The sequence below is a fragment of the Nipponia nippon genome, unplaced genomic scaffold, assembly GCF_047370975.1.
Source record: "Nipponia nippon isolate SJK-2023a ecotype South Korea unplaced genomic scaffold, ASM4737097v1 scaffold_17, whole genome shotgun sequence".
Taxonomy (NCBI): domain Eukaryota; kingdom Metazoa; phylum Chordata; class Aves; order Pelecaniformes; family Threskiornithidae; genus Nipponia; species Nipponia nippon.
In genome coordinates, this window is record NW_028262333.1 from 2,543,082 (window position 1) to 2,568,238 (window position 25,157).

Consider the following 25,157-nt stretch of genomic DNA (forward strand, 5'->3'; position numbering starts at 1 on the left):
GGTGGCCGGGGAGCTGCATCTGCCAGCCCCGGGGGTGGGCAGCTTCAGTGGGGCAGCAGAAGCCCCCTCTCGGTGGCTGCAGCCAAGGCTGTCGGCAGGCAATGAGACCCCTCCACCGGCGGCTGCGTGGCCAGGTCCTCGCTGTGGCTTCGTGCTCATCCCGGGTCCTGTGCCCATGCAGGAGCTTCTCTGGCCAGCGAAAGACGCTGACCCGCGGCCTTCCCGAGCCGGCTGCCATGGCCGGGCCAGCACCACACGCATCCTACGGGAGCGGAGGGGAATGCACACCACGCTTGGCTGGACGTGCCGCGTCTGAGGGCGCAGCCGGTGCCGCGGTGGGGTATCCGGCGTGCCCTGGGCAGCACGCGTGCTGCAGCAGGCTCTGCGGGCTGCGCTGGCAGTGAGGATGGGCAAGTCCTGAGCAGCTTCTCGTTCCGGAGGTGTGCGAGCCCCTGAGACAACGGGGACACGTGCTTCCCTCCGACAGCGCTGGGGCTAGGGGAGGGCTGGGGGGTACGAGGGGCCCGTGGAAGCCCAGGAGGCAGGGAGAGGGGAAGCCGACAGATTAGTGAGAGGCTGGGCAGGACGCCCATCGGAGCATGGCGGTCTGAGGCTTGGGGCCCAGCCGAGCCCTCGGGGGGAGTCTGGGGACCAGGGGGGGTGACCGTGGCTTAGGGACCTGCAGCTCAGTTCAGTCTGGCACTTGGCAGCTCTCACTTCTTCCTGTTCATGATCTGGCTGGAAATCCAGTTCATCCCATCCTGGAGGGAAGAGAGGGACGTGAGCACAGCCCCGAGAGCATGGCAGGTCCTTGGGTCCCCTCCTGCCTCTGCAGAGCCCGCAGGCCCCCGTCTCTCTACCTGCACTCCTTCCCCAGACAGGGCTGAGCAGGCCTGGATCTGCCATTCCCGGTCCCGGTAGGTGTGGAGGCTCAGCCCTTCTGCGATTTCGGCCGCGGGTGCTGCAGTCACTAAGTCCTGCTTGTTGGCAAACACCAAGAGCGGGACCCCCGTGAGGGACTCTTCCTCGGTGAGCTCTGCCAGCTCCTGCCAAGAGAGAACCATCTCCCGAGGCTGCTGCCCGCTGCCGCCCTGCTGCCCGGCCGCTCGCCTGGGGCGCCTCAGTCCCCCAAAGCGCCTCACTCCCCTCTCTCTGGTGCTCTCGTTGCAGCCAAAGGAGCTGGGAGGTCTCGACATCCCAAAGGAGAGACACGCACCCCTGAAGAGAGCCCAGGAGCCGCACGCGGTACTACCTGAGGGCTGAAGCACTCCCATCAGTGAGAGCCTTGGGCAAAGGGCAGCTACAGGAGGCTGCTGTCAGCCCGCTGCTGTCTGGCACACCCACGCCGTCGTCTGGTGCCGGTAGAGCCGAGACTGGCACTCAGAGTCTCACCTTCCCCTCCCCGGCTTCGTTCCCAGGGTTTGTAACTCTGAATTCGCTACTCTAAACCTTTGCTCGGTCGTATCGCTAAGCTGGGGCTGGGGAGGCGGGCGAGGCTGGCGGCTGAGGGGTCGCTTTCACCAGGGGCAGCATCACCCCCGTCTCAGGTACCCCCGGGGCGTCGCACCCAGCTGGGGCTTGGATCTGCCATGGGGTGGGGTGGCTCTAGGTGCTGAGACCCCAATCACGACCCCTTCCCACATAGCTCTGGGGACAGCATGGCCCCCAAAGCGGTGCTGCCCCACCACAGAGAGCAGCCTCGCTCCCCTCTCCAGTCCTCAAGGAGCCGGGTCCAAGCCCCAGGACCCCACAGCCCCCCCACCCAGACCTCTCATACCTGCCCGGTCTCCTCGAAACGCTTCTGGTCTGCGCTGTCAATGACATAAATCTGCCGTGGGGACAAAAGGGACGGTCAGCGGCTCCTCCTCGCCCGGCTGCACAGCCCTCTGCCTTCTGCGGGGGCCGCAGGGCCCTGCTGGGGTACGGGGCCGCGCGCAGAGGGCACGGTCGGGGCTGCGGTGGGCTGCGGGCGGCCGCCCCACTCACCAGCAGGTCGGTGCTGCCCAGATACTTCCTCCAGTAGGGGCGGATGGAGCGCTGCCCCCCGATATCCCAGACGTTCAGCTTCAAGCCATGCGAATGGATGCTCTTTATGTTGAAGCCCTACACGGGGACATGAACCCCGGCGTCACCCAAGGGGAGGGTAGGACCTGCCACCCTCCCGCTGCCCGTGGTCCCCAGCAGCCCCTACCTGGGTAGGCGTGATGGTGCTGACCTCCTCGGACGCCAGCCGTTTCAGCAGCGTGGTCTTCCCCGCGTTATCCAGCCCCAGCAGGATGATGCGGAGCTCCTGCTCCGGGGAACCCTTCAGCCTCTGGATGACGGAGAGCAGCCCCTGGGGGCGCGGGGTGCTGGGGGAGCCCTGCGGGGTGCCGGGTGGCTGCAGAGCACCCTCCTTTCGGAGAGGGGAGCTGGGCGCGCTGTTGGCCATGGGTACCCTGTGTCTACGGCCTGAGCGAGCGCCAGGGCTCGGCTCCCAAGGTGTCCAGGCGTGGGTGGCCCCGTCGCGGATCCACCCAGCCCCAATCCCCCCGCCCCGGCTGTGCCATCCCTGTCCCGGGAGCCCCGCCAGCTCCCGGCTGCGCTGCGGGGAGAGGCCCAGCCCTGCTCCTGCTCTGCCGGGCTGCTGGACACCACAGCTGGGAGCTGGTGCTGGCACACCCGCCCCGGCGCAGGCAGGATGTCACCGGACCCCGCTTACCTTCTGTACATCACCCATGGTCTGGGAGTCGCTCCGGCCCGCGGCACGCCTGGGGACCGGCCAGGGGCTTGTCCCCGGGGCCCGCCGGCGGCTGCGTGCCTGGCACACTCCCCATCCCCGGGGGAGGAAGAGGATTATGGGCTCCAGATTTAGCTGCTGTTTCTCCATTTACCCACAGCATTAAATAATGCCCTCGGCAAATCCCCCAGCCAGCTGTCGCCCCGCCGTCGCCTGCCCCCGGGATAAAGCAGGTCCCGCCGGGCACTGGGACACGGGGCGTCCCTCTCCCCGCGGGGCCGGGCTCCGGCTCGGGGCTGGCAGCGCAGCGGGAGGATGCGGCACCCAGGCACCACGGGCATCACCGCGGGCAGAGCGTGGCGGTGGGATGGAGCGCGGGGCTGACGCTGTCTGCCGTGCGAGCGGTGACGCCTCGGCTTGTCCCCGTCCGAGCAGGGTGAGGTGACGCCAGCACCCACGAGCTGCCTCCCTGGAGGGCGGCAGGGGGTAAGGCTGAGGCTGGAGCCGCTCGAGGCCACATCAGCCACCGCCGCGGCTCCCCGCTGCCGTCCGAGGGAAACCACTAGGCCCTGGAGCAGGTCGAGGGCCGGGCTGTCGGCAGCCGGAGGTCGGGGATGGCGCAGGACGGGGGTCCCGCGGGGCACGGGCACCTTCCCCAGCGGCCCAGCCCAGGTGGGGTGAGGGGCTCGTCCCTTCGCCATTTGGATTAAATGAATTAGTTAAGCAATGCCTTTGATTCTTGCCTGCCGCAGCTCTGTCCCCGGATCAGGTTTCCTAGCAGAGGTTATCCTTGTGGTGAGGATCGTGAGTCACGCACTCTTGGTGAGACATTTTTATTTATAACTCCCGTTGCAAAGCCAAGCCAAACAACGCAGCTACGCTCCGACAAAGGGAAGGGGAGAAGCGGGATCGCCCCCCACCCCGCTGCTGCTCTGGGCCGCGGCGGGGGGCAGCAGCGGGGGCCACCCTCCGCTACCCCCTGCCCGCCGACCCTGCCAGGGCTGCGGCCGCTAATGCCGCCCCGCTTTTGTGCACGTTCGCGGCGGGAAGACTTCATTTTTCTCTGCATAGATCTGCACCCAACTTAATGTTAGGGTTCTGCTTTTGATAGGTTAATCACCCACCTTACGTCCCGGTTATTAGCATTTCCACGAGCGGGTTGCCATGGCGCTCTGCGGTTTATCCTGTAACTGTTAGTTACTTATATTTCCTAACAAATATCCTAAAATATCCTCGACTGGTTTGTGGTTGCTGATGAACATGGAACCCCGACCCAGGAGATGGGCAAAACTGCTTAGGCATCAGTTTGGTGACTCCAAGCTGCACGTCCGCCGCTCCTCTCTGCCAGGCTCTGCCGGCGTCCGCGGCGCAGGCGGCTCTCCCCGAACGCCGGCGGCCACCGGCAGCAGCAGCAGCATGGCCCTGGGGGCAGCCGCGTGCCCGGCCGGCCGCGGCAAGCGGCAGCGGGCTGGCGGAGGGGTGCGCTGGGCGTGCCGAGGCCCCCCTGCCCCGGCACCCCCTTCCCTGGGGTGGTGTGGGGCCGGGAGGAGCCCCCGCCGGCAGCCCGAGCTGTGGGGGGGGGGTGGCGACGGGGGGGGGAGCCCGAGGCATCACGGGCCGTGCTGGACTGAGCGGGATGGGACGGGGATCGGGACGGGGATGGGGTCACAGACGTGGATGCAGATGGAGACAGGGACAGGGATACGGATGGGGACAGGGATTCAGATGGGGATAGGGACTGGGATGGGGATGTAGATGCGGATGGGGATGGAGTCACAGATGCGGATGCCGATGGAGAAAGGGATGGGGATTCAGATGGGGATGGGGACAGAGGTGGGGATAGGGATTGGGATGGGGATGTAGATGCGGATGCAGATGCGGATGTGGATGGGATCGGGAATGCAGACAGGGATGGGGTCACAGATGCAGATGGAGACAGGAACTGGGGTGGGGATGGGGATGCCGATGGAAACAGGGACAGGGATGGGGATGGGATCACAGATGCGGATGCAGATGGAGACAGGGATAGGGACTGGGATGGGGATGCAGATGGGGATGGGGTCACAGATGCAGATGGAGATGGGGACGGGGATTGGGATGTGGATGAGGATGTAGATGGGATCGGGGATGCAGGTGGGGATGGAGTCACAGATGCAGATGGAGACAGGGATGGGGATGTGGATTCAGATGGGGACAGGGATGGGGATGGGGATGCTGATGGGGATAGGGACGGGGATGCAGACGGGAAGGGGGCTGCAGACAGGGATGGGGCCACAGGAGCAGATGGGCATGGGGACGGGGATGTGGATGCTGATGGAGACAGGGACGGAGATTGGGATTGGGATGTGGATGTGGATGCAGATGAGATCGGGGATGCAGACGGGGATGGAGTCACAGATGCTGATGGAGATGGGGACGGGGATGTGGATGCAGATGGAGACAGGGACGGGGATGGGGACAGGGATTGGGATGGGGATGCGGATGCAGATGGAGACAGGGATGGGGATGGGAAGGGGGCTGCAGACGGGGCCACAGGAGCAGACAGGCACGGGAACGGCGGCAGGGCCGCGGCGCCTCCCGTCCCGCGGCCGGGGCCGGTGCCCACCGGGGCGGTGCCGGGGCCGGCGGCGGCGGCGGGGGCCGGGAGGCGGCTCCGCTCCCCCCGCTGCGGTCGCCGTTCCCATGGCGACACTTCCTGTGGCAGCCGAAAGCGGTAGTGCCGGGGAGCGGCGGGCCGGGCCGGGCCGGGCCGCGCCGGGGATGCTGCGGGGCCGCGGGCCGCGCCGGTAGCGCGGCGGGCCGGGCGGTGCCAGGCATGCAGGGCAAGGCCAAGCTGCTGCTGGTCCACAACGGCCGCATGGTGAGTCCCCGGTCCCCGGGGCGGCCCCGGCCGGCGGCACGGCGTGGGACCGGGCACCGGGCGGGCGGCGGCTGTGGAGAGGATAACGGGGAGGCAGCGGAATGGATGGGGCCGGGCACCGGGCAGGAGGGGGGATGTGGGGCGGATAACGGGCAGGCAGAGGGATGGATGGGGCTGGGTACCGGGCAGGCAGGGGCTGTGGGGCAGATAACGGGGAGGCAGGGGCTGTGGGGCTGGGTACCGGGCAGGCAGGGGGGTATGGAGCTGGGTACTGGGCAGGCGGAGGCATGTATGGGGCCAGGTAACAGGCAGGCAAGGGCTGTATGGGGCTGGGTACTGGGCAGGGAGGGGAGTATGGGACTGGGTACTGGGCAGGGAGGGGAGTATGGGACTGGGTACTGGGCAGGCAGGGGCTGTGGGGCTGGGTACTGGGCAGGCAGGGGCTGTGGGGCAGCTAATGGGAAGGCAGGGGGGGTATGGGGCTGAGTGCCGGGCAGGCAGGGGCTGTATGGGGCCGGGTACTGGGCAGGCAGGGGCTGTGGGGCTGGGTACTGGGCAGGCAGGGGCTGTATGGGGCTGGGTACTGGGCAGGCAGGGGCTGTATGGGGCCGGGTACTGGGCAGACAAGGAGGTGTGGGGTAGATAATGGGCAGGCAGGGGGGTATGGGGTGGATAACGGGCAGGCAGGGGCGTATGGGGCTGGGGTAATGGGAAGGCAGGGGGCTATGAGGCTGAGACAGCGATGTAAGTGGGGATGTATGGCACTGGGGTGATGGGCCAGCAGCGATGTACGGGGCTGGGGTGGACAGGAGTCAGCGGTGCTGGGGTGCATGGGACTGGGTGACACAGGCAGGGCAGAGCTGTGTGGGTGTGGGCAACGGGGACGGGTGAGGACGAGCAAGCGGATGACAAGATGGGGGGTGTGGGGCTGGGGTAAGGGGCATGGCAGCGGCGCGTGGGGCAGGGTGGAAGGGACGGGCAGGAGGGGCTGGGATGGGGACAGGCGGGGGGCACGCAGGGCGGGCTGGGGCGTGTGGGGCTGGCGGGGAGGGGGGTGCTGGCCAGCTGGGGCAAGGGCACCACCTCGGTGCGACCCCAGGTGGGCAATGAGGGGCAGGGGAGCGCTCGGCTGGGCTTTGATGGTGTGGGCTCTGTCCATCTGCCTGCTCACTGTGGGTCCTGGGGTACCACATCCCCGCGTCAGGCATCCGGGGTGGCCCGGGGAATGCCGCAGGGCGCCCTGTCCCGCTGTGCCCTGGGCCGGCAGCTCTGGCGGCACCCGCTCCCCGTTTTTGGGCATCTGCCCTCCAATAGCCGCAGGCCCCAAGGAAGGAGGGAGCAGGCAGTTTGCCTGCCTAGGGCTGTGGTTGTCCTTCCTTCCCTCCCCGCCTCCCCTCCTCTTCCTGTGCCGGGGAGGCTGCTTCTCTCCTCCCCAGGCAGCGGTGGCAGGGTCACATCTGATAGCATCTGCCCTTTCCCAACTGCTGGCCTGGCCCCAGGGCAGCAGACGCACGGGAGGTGGGAGAAAAGCTGCGCACCCCTTGTAACCCCCCCACCCCTTCTCGCTGCCCCCCGGGCTGGGAGCCCCATGTCCTGCCCGTGCCATGGGGCAGCCGTCCTGGTCGCAGCTAACGCCAGAGTGGTGTTTGCTGGCAGCCCGTCTCCCTTCCTCCTGGGTTCGAACTGGGCTTGCCCTGGTGCTGCCGCCTGCCTGGGTACTGCTCCCCTGGGCTGGCAGATGCGGGGTGCCCCCTCTCACCCCTCTTCTCTCCACCCCCGCAGGGCCCGGCTGTGTCGGATGGAGGTAAGGCTGCTCTTTGCTCTGGGACTAGAGGCCAGCATCATCTTCAGGGGAGGGGGAAGCCCACAGCCAGCCTGGTGCCGGGGCAAGGACCCAGCAGAGAGCCTGTGTCAGCACGGGCTGTGCCGTGCGCCAGTGCATGGCCGGGCCCCCGCAGTGCCGGGACTCCCCGTATCCCCCCCATCCCTCCCGCATGGCCCCGTGTCGCCTGTCCCTCCCTTCTGGCTGCTCAGATGGCACCCGGGGGTGCTGGGGGCTGAGGGGCTTCCTGGGGCAAGCAGAACCTGGGTACCAGCCAGCCCAGGGTCCCCTGAGGGAGTCTGTCTGTCTGTCTGTCCGTCTGTCTCATTGTGCGTTGGATAGCTCAGATGGCCCATTCGCCCGTCTCGGCCCTGCCACAGGAGCCTTCCAGCACGGGGTGCCGGTGGCTGCTGCTCCCACCTGCGTGCACGGGGTGTGCACAGTTACCCCGTGCTTTGGCCAGGAGGAGAAGGGCGGGGAGCCCGGCAAAGCAGCAGCCTGCCGCCTCCTCTGTTCCCGCCGGCTTTGCCGGGAGAGCCCTGCTTGTGCACCCGTACCTTCTCTTGCAAATGACCCTCTGCTCCCAGTTGCTCAGCAGCCAAACCAGTCCAAAAGTTGGGGTTGCCACTGGGAACTTCCGTCTTTTTGACAGAGGGACTCCATTTGAATGCAAGGTCACCCTGGGTTTCCCCGAGGGAGGGTTTCCTTGGGGGTGGGAGCTGGGGATGACACTTTCTGTGCCCTCCTCTCGCTGGGTTTGTGCCTTGTCATGGCCAGAGGAGCAGAGGAGGTAAGGTCAGGCACCTCTACTCATCCTCCGAGCTTCCCTCCACGCTGTGTGCCCCCCGTGCCCCCTTCCACCCTGCTTTCCCTCACTGGCTGGGTGCCATCCCCACGTATCGGCTTTGTTCCCCTGGGAGATGCGTCACGGGTGGAATCACGGTGACACCCCGGGGAGGGAAGGACGGCCGGCGCTGGCAGGGAGGGCTGCCACGCTGCAAGGTGCCAGCTGTGGCATCACGGCGCTCGATCCGCTGAGAATGCCGCTGGGATGCTCCTCGCATTCCCTACCTGAGGGCTCGCCGGCTCCGATCGGTTTGGGGCGGATGAACTCGCTGCAGATATGGGGGGTGACTGGGGCGGTGACACTCGGTGACACCCAGGCAGCCAGAACTGACCCTTTTTCTTTCTCAGAGTTAAACGCCTCCAGGGCCCGTGGCAGCAACCACAGCGTGAACAGCCTGCCGGGACCGCCGGCCACCTGCGGATCCGCACAGGGGTCTGTGGTCAGCTGGGCCGAATCCTTCGAGACGCTGCTGCAGGACCGCGTGGCCGTCACCTACTTCACTGTGAGTGCCGCAGCCCAGACTTCGGTCCCCGCTCCCGTCCACCGTTGGCAACCGGCCGTCCCACAGCCACGGTGCCGGCCGGGCCAGCAGCTCTCTCTGCCCCGCAGGAGTTCCTCAAGAAGGAGTTCAGCGCCGAAAATGTCTACTTCTGGCAGGCATGCGAGCGCTTCCAGCAGATCCCAGCCAGCGACACGCAGCAGGTACCGGCCTCCGCGCCGCCACGGTGCGGCTGAGCCTGGGTCACGCAGCTGCCGGGAGGGCTCAGGTGGCTTTGTGGGGTGAGCCAGGGGCTCCCTGCAGGGTAGCAGTGAGGAGGGGGCTCCCGGTCCCGGCCTGATCCCCCCTCTCCCCTAGCTGGCCCAGGAGGCACGGCGAATCTATGATGAGTTCCTCTCCAGCCACTCGGTCAGCCCCGTGAACATCGACAAGCAGGCCTGGATCGGGGAGGACATGCTGGCCAACCCCTCCCCAGACATGTTTCGCATCCAGCAGCTCCAGGTACGAGCAGCAGCCGTGCTCCACCCCACCTGCAGGATGGGTGCTGCAGGACCACCCCGCGCATCACCCAGCATCACTTCTGTCACCGCGGGGCCGTGCCACAGAGCAGTGGCCAGACCGAGCTGTAGGTGGCCAGGGGTCTTAAGCGCACGCATCCTCCCTTTGCAGATCTTTAACCTGATGAAGTTTGACAGCTACACGCGCTTTGTGAAATCCCCGCTCTACCAGGCCTGCTTGCGGGCAGAGAGCCAGGGGCAGCCCCTGCCCGACCTGCGGCCCCACTCCCGCAGCAGCAGCCCCCCGCCTGACCTCAGCAAGGTGAGCGGGGCGGGGAGGGGGGACGGGGACCTGTCCCTTGGCCTGAGAAAACGGTGATGGGTCCCTTCCCTGCTGCTCACAGCAAACCCAGCCCCGGGCTGAGGACAGACAAGTGATTTTGGGGGACTGGGGAAAGGGAAGGGGCAGCCTTGGATGTCCTCACCCTGAGATGCTTCTCCATTCGCCCCAGAAGTCGAAGCTGAAGCTGGGCAAGTCCCTGCCGCTGGGCGTGGAGACGGCGGGCAGTGGTGCCAACCGCAGCCCCCGCAGGTCCTTCAGGAAGGGAGAGCGGCGGGAGCCCTCCTGGGCAGGTAGGTGCCGTGCCGAGCGGGGCAGAGGGGCCGCGCCGCCCCTGAAGGCTGCCCGCGGTCCCCACCACCGTCCCTCTGTCTGTCCTAGAGGGGGGAGAAGGCGGTGGGAGCGCCATGCTGTGGCGGGAGTCCCAGGGCTCGCTCAACTCCTCAGCCAGCCTGGACCTGGGCTTCCTGTCCTCGGCCAGCACGGCCACCAGCCCCTGGACGGAGGTGAGTTGTCACTGCGCCAGCCCCGCGGCGTCACGCTGCCACCGGCGTCACACTGCCACTGGCCATGCTCATCCCGCCACATCCCTCCCGCAGGGCCATCGGAAGAGCCTGGGGGGCAGCGAGGCAGAGCTGCCGGGCAAGCCCATGAAGTACTGCTGCGTGTACCTGCCCGATGGCACGGCCTCGCTGGCCTCCGTCCGGCCCGGCCTCTCCATCCGCGAAATGCTGGCGGGGATATGCGAGAAGCGCGGCTTCAGCCTTCCCGACATCAAGGTTTACCTGGTGGGGAATGAGCAGGTAGGGGGGAGAGGGGGCTCCCACCAGCCCGACCGTCCCCGGCCTGGGACAATGTGCCGCTCCGCTTGCTCTCTCCTGATCGCTTGGCTCTTGCAGAAAGCGCTGGTGCTGGACCAGGAGTGCTCTGTGTTGGCAGACCAGGAGGTGAAGCTGGAGAACAGGATAAGCTTTGAGTGAGTGGGAGCTTCGGGGCTCATGTTGTTACCCACATGTGTCCGGTCCACATCACGCCTGGCCACCCACGGTGCCCCACAGCCAACCCCCAGGCAGTCCCGAACGCCCCAGCTCTGCCCCGTCCGTGTGCGCCTGCAGACAGTCTCTTCTCCCCCTCCGCAGGCTGGAAATCTCCTCCCTCAATAAGACCATCCGCATCACGGCAAAGTCAACCAAGCGCATCCGGGAAGCGCTGCAGCCCGTGCTGGGGAAGTACGGCGTGAGCCTGGAGCTGGCGCTGCTGCGGCGGGTGAGCGCTCGCGCCTCGGCGGGCACGGCCCCAGCCTCCTGGATGCCGTGGTGGGGAGGGGGTCCCGGTTTGGGGCGTGGGCCAGGGGCTGCTGGCAGGGCCCAGGGGGTGGGGAGCAGCGGTCCGTGCCGGGGGCAGCCTGCGAGGATGTGGGGAGACACCGGTGTTTGAGATGGGCTGTGGCACCATGCCGTGGGCCGGGAGGGACCGGTGGGTGCACTCTGCGCTGTGCAGCCTGGGTCCCGGCGGGGTCTGGCTGCCTTTGCCGTGCCACAGCGAGCGTGACACTGACTGGCTCTTCCCGTTGCAGCAAGGTGAGCCAGCTGCCCTGGACCTGGAGAAGCTGGTCAGCACGGTGGCTGCTCAGAAACTCATCCTGGAAACGCTGGCAGGTAAAGCGTCCTCCCCTCCAAGCCGTGTCCCCCCCGCAGGCCATGTCCCCCCCCAGAGTGCTCACAGGGCCAGGCTGCTTTCTGCTGGCCATGGCTCCTGCTCCCTGGGATGGGCTGCATCCTGTCACCGGCCAGGCCAGGACCAGGGCGCTGGCACGGAGCGCTGAGCATCACTTACCTTGCAGACACACGAGTGACAGAGAGTGCCGAGGCTGCGGCTGCCCCCTCCCCGCTCCGGAGCGAGGTGAGCTCAATATCCCACCGCCCTGGTCGGAGATGCCCCCGCGGCTGCTGCCGTGGTCCACGGGGAAGGTCTGCCCCGCTGCGGCCCTGGCACGTGCCGCGGGGGTGGGCAGCGGGTGCCGAGGCGGGAGCCCGGCTGCGGGAGGGCGATGGGGACGTGGGCTGGGGGAGCGCTGCCTCCTTGCCCCGTCGCCGAAGCCTGGGCTGCTCATCGCAGGAGGGAAGCCCGACAGGAGCAGAGGCCGACACGCTGTGGGAGATGCCCTCCTCCTTCTCCCGGTCCCGCTCTTCAGCTGCCACGAACCTGAACCGCCGCACATATGACCTGGAAGGTGAGACCTGGCGTGTCTGAAACCTGAGGGGCTGGGGCAAAACACGGGGCGAGGGACGCAGGGTGCCCGGTCTGCTGAGGGTGCGGGGTCCCGTGAAGCTGGGGATGGGCTATGGGGGACTTGGGGTCCCCCAGGGTGCTGGGGATGGGTGCAGGGTCCCATGGGTGCTGGCACAGAGCAGGGAGAAGGTGCAGGTGCTGTGCCTGGGACATGTTCAGGGTCACGTCAGATGGAGAGGGCAGCCGAGGCGTTAGGAGAGGAGCCCGAGTGCCGGGCTCAGGTGCTTGACCTGCATTTCCCCCAGGGCTGGTGGAGCTGCTGAACCGTGCCCAGAGCTGCCGGGCCAACGACCAGCGTGGGCTGCTCTCCAAGGAGGACCTGGTCCTGCCTGACTTCCTCCAGCTCCCCAGGCAGGACAACAGCACCTGCGAAGGGTCGGATCAGCCCCGCGCCCCTCACCCAGGCTCTGAGGGAAACGGCCATCCTCAGCCCACAGAGCCCGTGCCGGCTCAGCCTCCGGTCGACCGTGAGCTCCGATGAGTCCTGCTGCACGTCCGCACTTGGCGCGTGGTACCCCCGGGCCACGCCGGGGTTCAACACAGGGCCCGACCGGCCCCTGCCCTGCACCGCCGACACTGCCCGGACCGCAGATTCATCCACGTCCCGTCCCAAACTGTCGTGTCGTGTCGCTGTGAGTGGTTGAGCAGCTGCCATACCCCTCGGTGGGGTCCCATCCTGGTGCACGTCAAGGGAGTCTTGTACATAGTTTGAACCCCCTGTTGCAAAGCACTTTGCAACATCCCACGCATGCCTGGCGCTGCCCTGCCCGGTGCCTCTGCCTGCGGCAGAGCTGCCCGCCCAGCAAATCCTGCCTGTGCTGGGCTGGCACAGCCCTGCTGACTGTTCGGGTGGGGAAAGCACCCTTCCAACTGAAGGGCGTGCGGGATAGAGAGGGTGGGTGGGGTGGCAAGGCCGGCTTCAGCCCTGAACCCCGGTGCTGTGGGCAGGCAGGGTCAGGAGAACGTGTGTCCGGAGCCGAGGGCTGGATCTGATCCCTGACCCCGCAGGAGCAGGGCTTGCCCTGTTGTCGATGTGCGGGTCCGCCCTTCCCGGGGAGGGTGAGCATGGCCCTGCTGGACGGTGCCCTGGCCCTGTGTTACTGTCTGCATTGTGTGAGCGCGGCTGGGCCTGATCCTGCCACGACAGTGCTGCTGTTGTGGAGCGGGGCACCTGGTTCCTGCCCCGAGCAGACAGAGGCAGAGCCAGCAGGTCGTGCCAAAGAAGCCTTGACCCTGCGTGGGTGGTTGCTGAAGCGACCCGCAGGAGCAGATCCCCGTAGGTCCCCTGCCCCAGCCCGGCTGGGGCTGCGGGTGCTCGGCCCTCGGGGACAGGCCTGCCTGGTGTGCGGGTACCCAGCCTGTGCCCAGCCTGGCATCCCTGCCGGCAGCTGTGCTGGGCTGTAACCTTGAGCCCGGCTCGGCTCTGCTGGACCTGGCCGTGCCCTGCGGGTCCCCACGCCCGGCAGCCCCATGTCCCCAGAGGTCCCAGACGCAGTCTGCAACAGAGACAGCCCCCCTGACAGCAGCCAGGAGATCCCTCCATCATCTGCGTGTGCCGGGGCCCTGGGTCACCGCTCTGTCACCACTGCCCGGCCAGAGGCAGAGGGGTGGCCCAGGGCAGCCCCAGGGCTCGCCCAGGGACAGGGGGCTTGTCCACCCAGCCCCACACTGCCGCGGCCGGCTGCGGCCCCGCGGCCCTGGTCAGAGCCCTCCTGTGTCTCCGTGGTGCTGCTCAGTCCCGTCTGTGGTGTGAAACCAGGGGAAATAAAGAGCATTGCCTGCGTGCACGTCCCTCTCCTTCCTCCGCCGCCGAGGCCGGACGGTGCTTTTCTTGGCAGCAATGTCCCCCCAGCCCCCCCCGTACCCCACGGAGCCCCCAGGCCAGGGCAGGGCTGGAGCCAGCCCTTGGTCCCGGTGCCACAGCAAGGGGCAGTGCCAGGAGCTTGTTTTCGCGGCACCGCTGATGGGAAGCTGCGGGGCCGGCACGGCCAAGGACTTCAGCCCCAACCCTGTCAATGAGTGACAGCTGGAGCTGCCAGGGCCTCACTGGGTTAATGATTGTGGGGGCAACTGGCTAAGAGCCTCCGGGCACGGGGCAAGTGCGGACGCCAGCCTCCTGCCCGCTGCAGCCTGGCACAGGGCTGTGAGGGTGCCACTGTCCACAAACAGAAGGGTCAGAAGGGTCCCCGGGCCCCCGCAGAGGCAGGACGTGTCCCCTGCCATGGCACCTCCTGAGCATTCAGCTCCATCAGTTTGCGACTTGGCAGAGGCTCGGCGATGCTCCGGCAGTGGCAGGGAGGTCCCCAGGCTGGCGTGTCCCCAGGCTGTCCCCGAGCACCCCAGGGTACCCAAGGGATCTCCACGTGCTCCCCCCATACAGTCGTGGCTGGTTGTCCGTGGTGGTGGGACCCAGGAGTGCATGGGCCCAGAGGAACGGGGATGTGACAGCCGCGCAGCCCCTCCGTGCCCCACTCCCCACGGGCGCCAGGGCCAGAGGGGCCTTTGCCCCTGGCCCTCCCCTGGACAGATGTGGACATGAGCTGCTCGGGCACCTCGTGGGCGGATGGAAACTTGGCCGGAGATGCATAAACAGCGGGTAATGATAAACGGTGTCGAGGAGGTGGTGACGGCAACGCTGGTGTCGCTCTGCTCCTGCCTGCCCCGGCATCGCACATGCTGGGAAGACGCGGGCTCTGCCCCACGCAGCCCTTGCAGTGCCGCTGGCTGCTCCACGCTGAGCCGCTGGCACGGGCTGAGCTGGGCCGCGTGCCACTGTCACCGCCAGCGACAGGACACGGGGACCGCGCCGATGCTGACGTAACCCACCGCCAATGCCCTGGCGGTGAGGACGGCGTGCGCCCTGGGAAAAGCCAGGTCCCTCACGGCTGATGCTGATGGTTCCAAGGATGATGGATGTGTGCATGGCCTCACCACCAGTTTGGGACAACCCAGCAGTGCCAGCGCCGAGCCCTTCTCCTCCTCCTCTTCCTCTTGTGCAGGGGATGAAGCACCTGGCACCAAGTGATGGGGAGCTGAGGCTGCTCCAGCACCGCCCCGGCTTCGCTCCCCACCACCCGGCTGCTGCTCGCCCAGGGGTGATGCTGAGCCTCGGGCAGGCGAGGTGGGGTGTGCTGGCGGCGCGGTACCCCGGGGGAGCGTGCCCCATCCTGCCCCAGGGCCGCGGCTGACGTGGGATGCCGCGGGGTTACCCATTAACTGCAGGAATTTCTGGGGAGGAGGTGAGTGGCAAGTGGAGGCGAGGGGCAACGCGGGGCTCCTTAGACTTTGCTCTTGGCGTGCGTATAAAGCGCTGTGGTGCCCCGCGGGCCACTTCGCTGGAGGGGACGCGTGGATGGGGCATGTGGACATGGCGCTGCCCTGAGTGCCTGGCCAGCCCCAGGTGAGCAGGGCCCTGGGCAGGAGGGGTCCCCTCCCCGAGTCCCCTCCACCCGGGCTGCCTGCCCTTGCGGGAGCTCACTGGGGTGGCGTGGCAGCAGCTGGTGGCCCATCAGGTGATGGGATGGTCCTCCTCGGTGGTGCCAGCTCCACGGGGATTCTGGGGGCCGGTGGCGGTCGGCGCGGCACAGCCGTGGCTCGGCCGTGGTGACGCGCGGCTGCCTCTGCTCAGCCTCAGCAGGAGCGATGCTGCCCTACCGGAGGGAGAGCCCGGCCCTGCCCCGCTGCCCAGTGCGGGGAGGAAGGGTGGTGCATGGGCCTCAGTTCGCCTACTGCCCCAGCCCCCAAGGTAGGTGCCCCCAGCCCTCCTCCTCCTCTTCCTCGCCCTGCTGGGCTCAGCTCTGCTTCTGGCCAGACCCTGGCCCAAGCGGTGCCCGGCTCTCCTCTGCAGGGGGGTCCCCGCAAGGATGGGACCGTAACGCGGGTTCCCCCTCTCCCCAGCTCTGCACCGGCTGCCAGGTGCCCACGCCTGCCCCTTCACCGTCAGTGCGGTGCCTTGCCCTGACCATGGCTTCCCCTGCCCCGGCTCCCCGGGGCGCCTGGGCGAGGGCAGGGAGCGATACGAGCTGGAGGCGCTGCCCTGGCAGGGGCCCCGGCTGGGCTTGGACGAGCTGCAGAAGCCAGGTGAGACCTGCGAGCAGTGCCCTCCAAGACACGATGCACCCCAGTTGGGGAGCACCCTGGAGACCTGCCGGAGGCACCCAGGGGGGCCACGGGGTGCCAGGAGAGCCCAAGCTTTGCCCCTGGGACTGGCAGCAATTCCTCCCCATTGCCCCGCTGTGCCAGTCCTCGCGCTGGCACCCCAGCCAGACCCCCAGCGCGGTGGGCTGCCTGCCAGCAGGGGACACCCTGGGCTCCCCGGGGTGCCACAGGCAGAGCCAAGGGGCGACGGGGGTGGTCGGCACAAGGAGGATGTGGAGGGGACCCAGGGAGCGGTGGCACGGCTGGGGACACGAGCCCCATCCTGCTGGGGGCACAGGAGGATGGCGTGGAGCTGCGGGAGCCTGGGGAGCCAGGGCCGTGCTGCCAGTGGCATTAACACTCTCTCTTGTCTTGCGCAGAGCTGGGGTGCTGGGCCAGGGTCCAGTCCATCTGTGTCTCCCTTCTCAAGGTGCCCCTGATGTTTGGGTTCCTGTATCTCTTCGTGTGCTCCCTGGACGTGCTCAGCTCTGCCTTCCAGCTGGCCGGAGGTAGGGTGGCGGGGGCACCTGGGCGGCTGGGAGCACCCACCGTGCCGGCACCCTGCCGCTCACGCTCTCTCGTAGGCAAGGTGGCCGGGGACATCTTCAAGGACAACGCTATCCTCTCCAACCCGGTGGCCGGGCTGGTGGTGGGCATCCTGGTGACCGTGCTGGTGCAGAGCTCCTCCACCTCCACCTCCATCATCGTCAGCATGGTCTCCTCGGGGCGTGAGTGTGCCCGTGGGGCTCCCCGGGACCTGAGGCTGGGGGATGGGGTGGCCGGACGGGGTCACCCCGCGCTGGGCCATGCAGGGCTAGCGGGTCTCTCTGTTCCCAGTGCTGGAGGTGCGCTCTGCCATCCCCATCATCATGGGCTCCAACATTGGCACCTCCGTCACCAACACCATCGTGGCCCTCATGCAGGCCGGCGACCGCAGTGAGTTCAAACGGTGAGAGCTGGTGGGGGCAGAGGGGACCAGGGGGGCTGGGGGCTGCTCCCCGGGGGCCACCCCATGCCAACGGGCTCCTTCGTGCAGAGCCTTCGCCGGCGCCACGGTCCATGACTGCTTCAACTGGCTGTCGGTGCTGGTCCTGCTGCCGCTGGAGGTGGTGAGCGGGTACCTGCACCACGTCACCCGCCTGGTCGTGGCCACCTTCAACATCCGCAGTGGCAAGGACGCCCCCGACCTGCTGAAGATCATCACGGAGCCCTTCACCAAGCTCATCATCCAGGTCTCCTCAGCCGTGGTGTCCCCAGGCTGGTGGTGGTCCCCCCGCACTGGTGTCCCTGTGCTGGTGGTGATGTCTCCAGTGCCAGTGGTGGTCATGCCCAAGTGTCTCTAGGCTGGCAGTGGTGTCCCCAGGCTGGTGGTGGTCCCCCAGCATTGCTGTCCCTGTGCGGGTGGTGACGTCGCCAGCACTGGTGTCCCTTTGACGGTGGCTGTGTCCAAGTGTCCCCAGGCTGGCAGTGGTGTCCCCATCCCAGTGAAGATGTCCCTGAGCTGGGGGTGCTGTCAGCCCCCAGGGGCCCTCTCCAACGTGTGTGTTGTTGCAGCTGGACAAGTCGGTGATCACGGGCATCGCAACGGGGGACGAGAGCCTGCGCAACCGGAGCCTCATCCGTGTCTGGTGTGGCCCCGCACCCCCACAGGTGAGGGGCCCGTGGCCCTGCTGGGGCCATCACACGATCCCAGGGAGGGTGGATGGTGGGCAGGGACTGGCCGAGGATGCTCTGGAGCCGGCTGCAGCCCACCCTCTCCCTGCAGACGGCTGCCGTGGGGTTTGGGGCCACCCCGAACTGCACGGCCCCTGGCCACTGCAGCACTAAGGGCATCGAGAGCCTCCACAACGTCACCAGGCAGAAGTGTGAGTGGGTGCGGGGGGCTGGGGGCACGGGGCACGGGGCTGAGGAGGTGCAGGTGGGGCTGGGGGGCTTTATGTGGGATGGAGGGGTGCTGGGCATGGGGCCGGAGTCATGATGTGGGGCAGGGCTGGGAGATGTTGGGTCTGAGGTCCAGGTGTGGGGCTGCCTGGGGGGGCAGGTTTGTGAGCGGGGCTGGGCTGGTCCCAGCCCCTCGCCCAGCCGTGCTGTGGGGCAGGCGAGCACCTCTTCACCGACACGCCGCTGCCCGACCTGGCCGTGGGGCTGGTGCTGCTGGCCGGGTCCCTCATCGTGCTCTGTACCTGCCTCATCCTCCTGGTCAAACTCCTCAACTCCCTGCTCAAGGGGCAGGTGGCCAAAGCCATCCAGAAGGTCATCAACACTGGTGAGTGGGACGGGGACCGCCATGGGGTGAGTGGGATGGGACCCTGCCTGGCCCACGGCCACCCATCGCCATCCCCATCCCCACCTGCCAACCTCAGACCCATCCCTGGCTGCCCCTAACTCCCAGCCCTGCCTGGACCCCCATGTCCCCTGCCTGCCCCTGATCCCCCCTCTACTTACGGCTGTCATGGCCTCCTGGTGTCCACGTCCTCCTTCCCCAGCCATCCTGGCCACCAGGCCAACCCCGGACCCACAGCCTGACTCCGTACCCAGAGCCTGGCCCCACAGCCCCCTCCCCAGCACCATGCAGGAGCTCTGGGCTGCTCCCAGCTGATGTGTCCGTGCCCGTGTCCATGCTCATGCCCATGGCCATGGCCATGCCGTGGCAGACCTCCCGCACCCGCTCAGCTGGCTCACTGGGTACTTCGCCATGGTGGTGGGCGCCGGGATGACCTTCGTGGTGCAGAGCAGCTCTGTCTTCACCTCGGCCATCACACCCCTGATCGGTGAGTCCCAGCCAAGCCTGGTCCCCTGGCACATGCCAGTCTCCCCTACAACAGCCCGTGGGTGCTGGGGTGCTCGGAGCCATGCCTCCCTGGGAGAGCATGGGGACGGCGCTGGCGAGGAGCGATGGGACGGGATGGGGTGCCTCTCCCGCAGGCCTGGGGGTGATCAGCATAGAACGCGCCTACCCGCTGACCCTGGGCTCCAACATCGGCACCACCACCACCGCCATCCTGGCCGCCCTGGCCAGCCCGGGGGACAAGCTGGCCAGCTCCTTCCAGGTACTGGCAGCCCAGGGCCATGGTCGGGCTGGCGGGGGGGCACCAGGCAAGAGAGGGGCTGGGGGAAGCCTGCGTGCCTGGCCCGACGGGGATGCCATCCCCGCAGATCGCCCTCTGCCACTTCTTCTTCAACATCTCCGGCATCCTGCTGTGGTACCCGCTGCCCTTCACCCGCCTGCCCATCCGCATGGCCAAGGCGCTGGGCGAGCGCACGGCCAAGTACCGCTGGTTCGCCGTGCTGTACCTCATCGTCTGCTTCCTCCTGCTGCCCTCCCTCATCTTCGGCATCTCCATGGCGGGCTGGCAGGCGCTGGTGGGGGTGGGCACGCCTTTCCTCGGCCTCCTCTTCTTCGTGGGGCTGGTGAACGCGCTGCAGGCGCGCAGCCCCGGCCGCCTGCCCAAATGGCTGCAGACCTGGGACTTCCTCCCCGCCTGGATGCACTCGCTGCAGCCCCTCGACCGGCTCATCACCCGGGCCACCCTCTGCTGCACCGACCGCTGCCGCAGCCCCGAGGGCTGGGAGGAACGCGAGGGTCCTCCCCGCGACAAGGCCAGGCTGGGGCTGGACAACCCAGCGCTCTCCTACCCCGAGGAGGTGCCCGGCCCTGCCGTCCGGGTGGGCTCCCCTTGCCCACCTCCGCATGGTGCCACCCGGCTCTAGCCGGCACCAGACGCCCAAGCCACTGCTCCCGTGGCCGCCTGGTTTCTGCCATCCCCGCTCAGCTGGTGTCTAATAAACGCCAAGCGCCCGCACCCCGGGTGTCTCTTTGGCTCCTGTCTCTGCAAACCCTGCCAGAGCCACAGCCGGAGCCGCGGGTGCCAGACACCCACCATCCACCCCCACGTCCATACACCGCCACTGCACAGCCCGGCTCCATATGGGTGCCCAGCGCCGGGGATGCACCAAACGCGCTGCCGGGGCGGTGGGGATATACGTTGACAATGCTGCAGCTGAACCCCACGCCTGCGGGTTGCAGCCAGCCTGCAACCACGTGCCGCGGGTGGCGTCTTCCACCACCTTCCTCGTCCCTGGAGGGCTGAGCTGGCAGGGTCCGTGCTGCACCGCTCAGCGTCACAGCGGTGTGTTGGTGAACCAGGCACAGCATGGGGCGGCTGGCGCGGTGCTGCGGTGCTGCCGGGCTGGGGCTCAGTGGGATGTCGGCTTGGCGTGGTCAGGCAGTGCCCCTGGCCCGCCGGGTACCCCGATGCCCACGGCAGGGGCCACCCACCGTGGTGACCCTGGCAGGAGCCCTTTAAGTGTTGGCAATAACCGCTTCTCCCACTGCCCACAGATGCTTGGGCTCCTGCCAGCGATATCGGCCCGTCCCTCCCTCCCTCCTTCCCGCCCGCCTTCCTCCCAGGCTGGGACCAGCGGAGCCAGCGGGGCTGCCGTGGGAGCCGCTCCGGGGCTCCCGGCACTGCCGCTGTCCCGCCAGCCTGGCCAGGCGACCACCGCTCCGGGACGACCTCCGCCTTGCTGCCAGACCGGGTCAGTACAGGAGCGGTGGCGACCGGGACACTCCCCCGGGGACTCAGCGATGCCGGGGCTGCGCCATGAGATGCGGCGGGGCCGGTGAGCGGGGCGCGTGGCGGGGGGCAGCCCCATGGGGCTTCGTCCACCTGAGGGGCCGGGCCAGCATGGAGCCAGCCAGCGCCCTCCCCAATGCCTCCAGTAACGGCAGCGGCGCCGGTAGCGCCCCACACTCGCCCGCGGCCACAGGGCTTATCATGTTGGCCGCCCTAGCCGTCCTGCTGGCCACGCTGGTGGGCAACGCGTTGGTGGTGGTGGCCGTCTCCACCAGCCGGGCCCTTCGGGCCCCACAGAACCTCTTCCTGGTGTCCCTGGCCTCAGCGGACATCTTGGTGGCCATCCTGGTCCTGCCCTTTTCGCTGGCCAACGAGGTGATGGGCTACTGGTATTTCGGCGGCCTGTGGTGCAGCCTGTACCTGGCGCTGGACGTGTTGCTCTGCACCGCCTCCATCGGGCACCTCTGCGCCATCAGCCTCGACCGCTACTGGGCCGTCACCCGGGCGGCCCGGCTCAACCTGCGCCGCAGCCCCCGGCGGGTGAAGGGGATGATTGGGGCGGTCTGGGTGGCGTCGGCCCTGGTGGCACTGCCACCGCTCCTGCGGGCCCAGCCAGGGGGGCGGGAATGCCAGCTGAGCCAGGAGACCTGGTATGTGCTGGCCTCCTGCGCCGCCTCCTTCTTCGCCCCCTGCCTTGTCATGGTCGCCGTCTACTGCCGCATCTACCACCTGACCGCCCGGCGGACGGCGGCCCTCCTCGCCGCCCGTGCCCCGCGCCCCGCTGGTGCCAGCAAGAAGGGGCCGGGGATCAGGATGCCGGGCTGGCGGCGCCGGAGCCAGCACCAGAGCATGTTGCTGTGCCGGCAGCGGCTGGTGCGGGCGCGGGAGCGGCGCTTCACTGTCGTGCTGGCCGTGGTGATGGGGGCCTTTGTGCTGTGCTGGTTCCCCTTCTTCTTCACCTACAGCCTGGGGGCTGTCTGCGGGGAGGGCTGCCGTGTCTCCAAGCCCCTCTTCAGCTTCTTCTTCTGGATCGGTTACTGCAACAGCAGCCTCAACCCCCTCATCTACACCCTCTTCAACCGGGACTTCCGCGCTGCCTTCCGCCGGCTCCTCGCCGTCCCCCGTCGGCAGCGCACCTAGGACCCCGCCGGGACACCGGGGACGCGGCCCCCAGCCCCGCTTGCCACTGGCAGCACCCTGCCCCACCGCGGACCCTGGCCTGCCGTGCCGGTGTGCATCTCGAGGTACTTTTGGAAATGTGGGGTTGAATAAAACAAGACCAAAGCCTGTGCCCAGGGCTGGCATCTGCCTCTCGTCGGCACCCGTCAGCACCCCACCCACCCCCCTTGCAGCATGGGTGACCCACTGGTGGTGACAACTCGCCGTGGCAGTTCCCAGGAGTGCCAGCCCGCCCCGCTGCCAGGCGAACCCCAGCTCCTCTGCACGCCCTTGGCCCCCAGCATCCTCTTGCGCAGGGGACGGACTCCACGGCTGCTGGGGGGGGGACGAAAGCCCCCATGTGGCAGCGGCACTGGCACTGGGCTGAGCTGGCTGTGCCACCGCCGCAGCCCAGTCCGAGCCCTGTGCCCCTCTGCCGGGGCTGTCCCCTCTGGCTGCCCATCAGCACGGAGCTGTGCTGCGCCGTGGGGGCTCCGTGGAGGCACGTACGTACCCCACGGTGGGGTATGAGGGGCGCAGGGCTGGGGCGGGACACCCCGATCCTGCTCGGGGGCTTCACTGGGATCTTGCTGCAGGAGGGAGAGGAGGAATGACATCCCAGTGCCGGCAAGGCCGTCCTCCCTTGGGAGAGTGTGGGAGATGGGACTGTGTGGGAACAGGCTCCAGCACAGCCCAAGGTGCAAGGGGCCACGAGGGCAACCATGGGGCGAAGACCTGGGGGCAACCACATCCCCCCCGGGGGCAGCAGCCGCCCCGTGCCCACCCTGCCCGGCTCCCTGCCCCGCTCTGCACAGACACCCGGGGGTCAGGGGCCGCTCCACTTCTCCAGCTTCGCGGCTCAAAATAGAAAATCTCAAAACATCAGACTTTCACTCGGCTAAAAACAGCCACCGGCGCCTGGGAGCTGGAGCCCAAGGAACGCCAGCCCCCGTCAGCCCCCACCGGGGTGGGTGCAGCTCAGCCATGGGGTCCGGGGGGCTAAAAGAGACGGGGTACTCGCAGTGGTGAGGACCCCGGGCCATCCCCTGCGCCCGCTGGCCCCGTGCTTGGAGGCTCGTGGCATGAGCTTTGGGGCCAGTGGAGGCTCCCAGCGGGGATCGTGCTGGGACGGGGGCCCAGCGTTGACCCCCGGAGGCGGCCAGCCCTGGTGGTTGGAGCCACGCTGGCACCATCTGCGGAAGGAGCTGCCCTATCTCGGCCGCCTGGCTTCCCCTCCTGCGGCCGCCTTTCGCCTTTTCACAATTAAACAGCATTTTGCTGCTAAAAATACCCAGGGAGACGAGGGCGCCCGATGGGGACTCATCCAGGCCAGCTCGGTCAGGGAGAGGAGCTCTCCCCGAGGGGCACCAGCCCCGTGGGCAGCACCCCGGGGCCTGCGGTGCCCTGGCTCGTGCACCCTGCCCTCACCCTTGCCCAGCACCGCAGGGGCCGACTGGAGGACCGGGCACCGTCCCTCCGCCTGGGCATGAGTGTGCAGCTCCGGGATGCTCGCAGGGCAGGAGAGCTGGGGACCAGCCGGAGTGGGGGGACGCAGGGACCCCCCTGCTTGGGCAAGGGGCTGCCGGCACATCCAGCCTGGGCTGGCATCGGGGCAGCATCCGAGCCACCGAAGGGAGTTTTGGGCTGATGTCCAAAACACCAAATCCCGAGGGCTGGATGGGGTCTGGGAGCTCCTGGACCCCCCCTTTGCATCTCCTGCGGCACTGCCATCCAGCAGAGGGGTCCAGCAGGTCGCCCCGGCTCTCCTGGGAGCCCTTTCCATTCCAAGTTTGTACAAAGTCTGGTTTATCCGCCACAGCGCGACCCTCATTCCTGCCGGGAAAGCGGCTCCCCTCGAAGCGCTGATTACTCCTGCCCAGCTGCAGCACCTGCGCTCGTCCGCCTGGAATTGCATCCTGCATTTTCAGGCTGTTTCTTCAGTTTCTCAAGATTATTTTGAATTACTCCCCTGACAAGCTTGGGTTTGGAGCCCTCTCCCTCTCCAGCCACATCTCCTCCGCAGAGCTAAAAAGCAGAGTGCCGGTTCCACCACCGGGCTGCCACCGGCTCCGTTGGGGACACCAGAACCCCCCCGGACACTCGTGCTGCTCTGGCAGCGCCCCGTGGCCGATGACTCTTGCCGGTGGTGGGAACGGTGCTGCAAAATGCCAGCTGGTAGGAAAGCGAAAGTAGCAACCGAAGAGTTAAGCGTGCAAATGCATGGAAACGAAGTCATCGCGTTTGAGGCTCAAAATAAGTGCCACCTTTAAAAGGGAAGCAGCTCTAAAAGGAGAAAGCCGGCAGCGTGAGCTCATCCCTGACGGCAGGGTGACACGGAGATCACCTCCGAGGTACGGCGGGGCGAAGCAGCCCCCTCCTCGCCATCGCCGCGGGTTCACAACCAGAAGCGACGCCTGATCCCCAGGGGATGCTGGAGGGCACGGCGGACCGCAGGCAGCACCGACCGCACGGGCGATGAGCGCGTGGGGTAATTAGCGCTGTGGTCAGCTTCGCTACAGCCTGAGGACTTGAACCTTTTCCCTCCCGCTGGCCAGCGCGGCCGGGCTGAGCGGGGCTGGGGGTCCCAGCCTGCTCCCCACCACCAGGCCACCCTTGACGGAGGCCGGCGGAGGGACGTGCCTGTCACCAGGGGCTCCTCCGTGCCCCGGCCACTGCCATCAGAGGCAAGGGCAGTGCCAAGGGCAATGCCAAGGGCACCAGGGGATGACGAAACCCCAACGCTCTGCCGCAGCGGTGACCGGGAGCAGCACCGGCGCTTGCGTCACCCACCCCGCAAGACGGGGATTGACCAACACCGGACACAGGGGTGCTTGAAGGACGTGCTTGGAGAACTTTACTGAGGCCGTGGCAAACACGGGGACAGGCTCCCCTAAAGATGGAACCGGCTCTAAGAGGGGCACAGGGCAGCTCAAAGGGGCCGAGGGCTCCCAACGCATCCTCACCCACCGCCACGAAGCCCCACACCCTCTGTGGAGATCTGGACCCACCACCGCCTTATAAAGAGCCGCTCGGCCCCACCCCCTACGAAACGCTCCTATCACGACCCAGTCAGCAGTGGAGTGGCAGCTCTCCACCCAATCAGATGCCGCAGGAGGCGGCTCCCGATCTGCGGTGGGCGCCGTCGACGCTGGCTCAATCCGTTCCCGGAGCGGGGGCGGTGCTCCCTGAGTGACACCTCGCCCTCCAATCAGCGCCCGGCTCCTCTTCCCGGTAGGGCTTCGCCAATGGCCCGCCGCGGGGCCAACGGGAGGGCAGCGGCCCGGAGGAGGGGGCGAGGCTTCCTGGGGGGCTGGGCCAATGGGAGCGCGGCGCGGGAGGAGCGTGGGCAGGGATTGGCGGGTTGGGCCGGGGTGGGCGGGGCGCGGCGGCGGCGGCGGCGGCGGGAGGC

At 67.8% G+C, this 25,157-nt stretch overlaps 4 protein-coding genes across 5 annotated transcripts; 3 read left to right on the forward strand and 1 right to left on the reverse strand.

Annotated features, from left to right (window-relative positions):
- Positions 1-578: 578 nt before the first annotated feature.
- LOC104018953 (ADP-ribosylation factor-like protein 3) lies at positions 579-4,044 on the reverse strand. The gene is made up of 5 exons (XM_087753909.1): positions 2,702-4,044; positions 2,192-2,362; positions 1,987-2,103; positions 1,778-1,828; positions 579-1,046 (listed from the first exon to the last, which is right to left on the reverse strand). The coding sequence occupies exons 1-5, from the start codon at positions 2,867-2,869 to the stop codon at positions 714-716; spliced, it is 840 nt and encodes a 279-aa protein (XP_087610035.1). The 5' UTR covers positions 2,870-4,044; the 3' UTR covers positions 579-713.
- A 1,407-nt stretch (positions 4,045-5,451) lies between these two features.
- RGS14 (regulator of G protein signaling 14) lies at positions 5,452-13,663 on the forward strand. Its single transcript, XM_087753922.1, has 15 exons — positions 5,452-5,579; positions 7,362-7,383; positions 8,596-8,750; positions 8,858-8,950; positions 9,105-9,248; positions 9,417-9,566; positions 9,757-9,877; positions 9,966-10,090; positions 10,184-10,387; positions 10,484-10,560; positions 10,724-10,850; positions 11,161-11,242; positions 11,428-11,486; positions 11,703-11,817; positions 12,122-13,663. The coding sequence occupies exons 1-15, from the start codon at positions 5,535-5,537 to the stop codon at positions 12,355-12,357; spliced, it is 1,755 nt and encodes a 584-aa protein (XP_087610048.1). The 5' UTR covers positions 5,452-5,534; the 3' UTR covers positions 12,358-13,663.
- A 1,474-nt stretch (positions 13,664-15,137) lies between these two features.
- Positions 15,138-19,816, forward strand: SLC34A1 (solute carrier family 34 member 1). 2 transcript variants are annotated; one of them, XM_087753999.1, is made up of 13 exons: positions 15,138-15,276; positions 15,505-15,621; positions 15,774-15,956; positions 16,394-16,522; positions 16,598-16,741; positions 16,851-16,962; positions 17,050-17,245; positions 17,568-17,663; positions 17,779-17,878; positions 18,112-18,279; positions 18,668-18,784; positions 18,939-19,063; positions 19,170-19,816. In XM_087753999.1, the coding sequence occupies exons 2-13, from the start codon at positions 15,519-15,521 to the stop codon at positions 19,722-19,724; spliced, it is 2,028 nt and encodes a 675-aa protein (XP_087610125.1). In that variant the 5' UTR covers positions 15,138-15,276; positions 15,505-15,518; the 3' UTR covers positions 19,725-19,816. The 2 variants fall into 2 exon arrangements, with proteins under 2 accessions (XP_087610125.1, XP_087610126.1); XM_087754000.1 differs by having other exon boundaries at positions 16,444-16,522.
- A 149-nt stretch (positions 19,817-19,965) lies between these two features.
- LOC104019003 (alpha-2Db adrenergic receptor) lies at positions 19,966-25,018 on the forward strand. Its single transcript, XM_009472220.2, has 2 exons — positions 19,966-21,834; positions 23,568-25,018. The coding sequence occupies exon 1, from the start codon at positions 20,618-20,620 to the stop codon at positions 21,728-21,730; it is 1,113 nt and encodes a 370-aa protein (XP_009470495.1). The 5' UTR covers positions 19,966-20,617; the 3' UTR covers positions 21,731-21,834; positions 23,568-25,018.
- Positions 25,019-25,157: the final 139 nt, after the last annotated feature.

What these genes read in the sequence shown, in the direction of transcription:
- LOC104018953 (XM_087753909.1), bottom strand. Translation starts at nt 2,869, where the DNA reads ATGGAGAAACAGCAGCTAAATCTGGAGCCCATAATCCTCTTCCTCCCC. An exon ending in TGGGCAGCACCGACCTGCTG is followed by an intron (nt 1,829 to 1,986) that starts GTGAGTGGGGCG and finishes TCCCCACGGCAG; the next exon opens with ATTTATGTCATTGACAGCGC. An exon ending in GTTTCGAGGAGACCGGGCAG is followed by an intron (nt 1,047 to 1,777) that starts GTATGAGAGGTC and finishes CTCTCTTGGCAG; the next exon opens with GAGCTGGCAGAGCTCACCGA.
- RGS14 (XM_087753922.1), top strand. Translation starts at nt 5,535, where the DNA reads ATGCAGGGCAAGGCCAAGCTGCTGCTGGTCCACAACGGCCGCATG. An exon ending in TGGTCCACAACGGCCGCATG is followed by an intron (nt 5,580 to 7,361) that starts GTGAGTCCCCGG and finishes CCACCCCCGCAG; the next exon opens with GGCCCGGCTGTGTCGGATGG. An exon ending in CCCGGCTGTGTCGGATGGAG is followed by an intron (nt 7,384 to 8,595) that starts GTAAGGCTGCTC and finishes TTTCTTTCTCAG; the next exon opens with AGTTAAACGCCTCCAGGGCC.
- SLC34A1 (XM_087753999.1), top strand. Translation starts at nt 15,519, where the DNA reads ATGCTGCCCTACCGGAGGGAGAGCCCGGCCCTGCCCCGCTGCCCAGTG. An exon ending in CAACGTCACCAGGCAGAAGT is followed by an intron (nt 17,879 to 18,111) that starts GTGAGTGGGTGC and finishes GCTGTGGGGCAG; the next exon opens with GCGAGCACCTCTTCACCGAC. An exon ending in CCAGAAGGTCATCAACACTG is followed by an intron (nt 18,280 to 18,667) that starts GTGAGTGGGACG and finishes ATGCCGTGGCAG; the next exon opens with ACCTCCCGCACCCGCTCAGC.
- LOC104019003 (XM_009472220.2), top strand. Translation starts at nt 20,618, where the DNA reads ATGAGATGCGGCGGGGCCGGTGAGCGGGGCGCGTGGCGGGGGGCAGCC.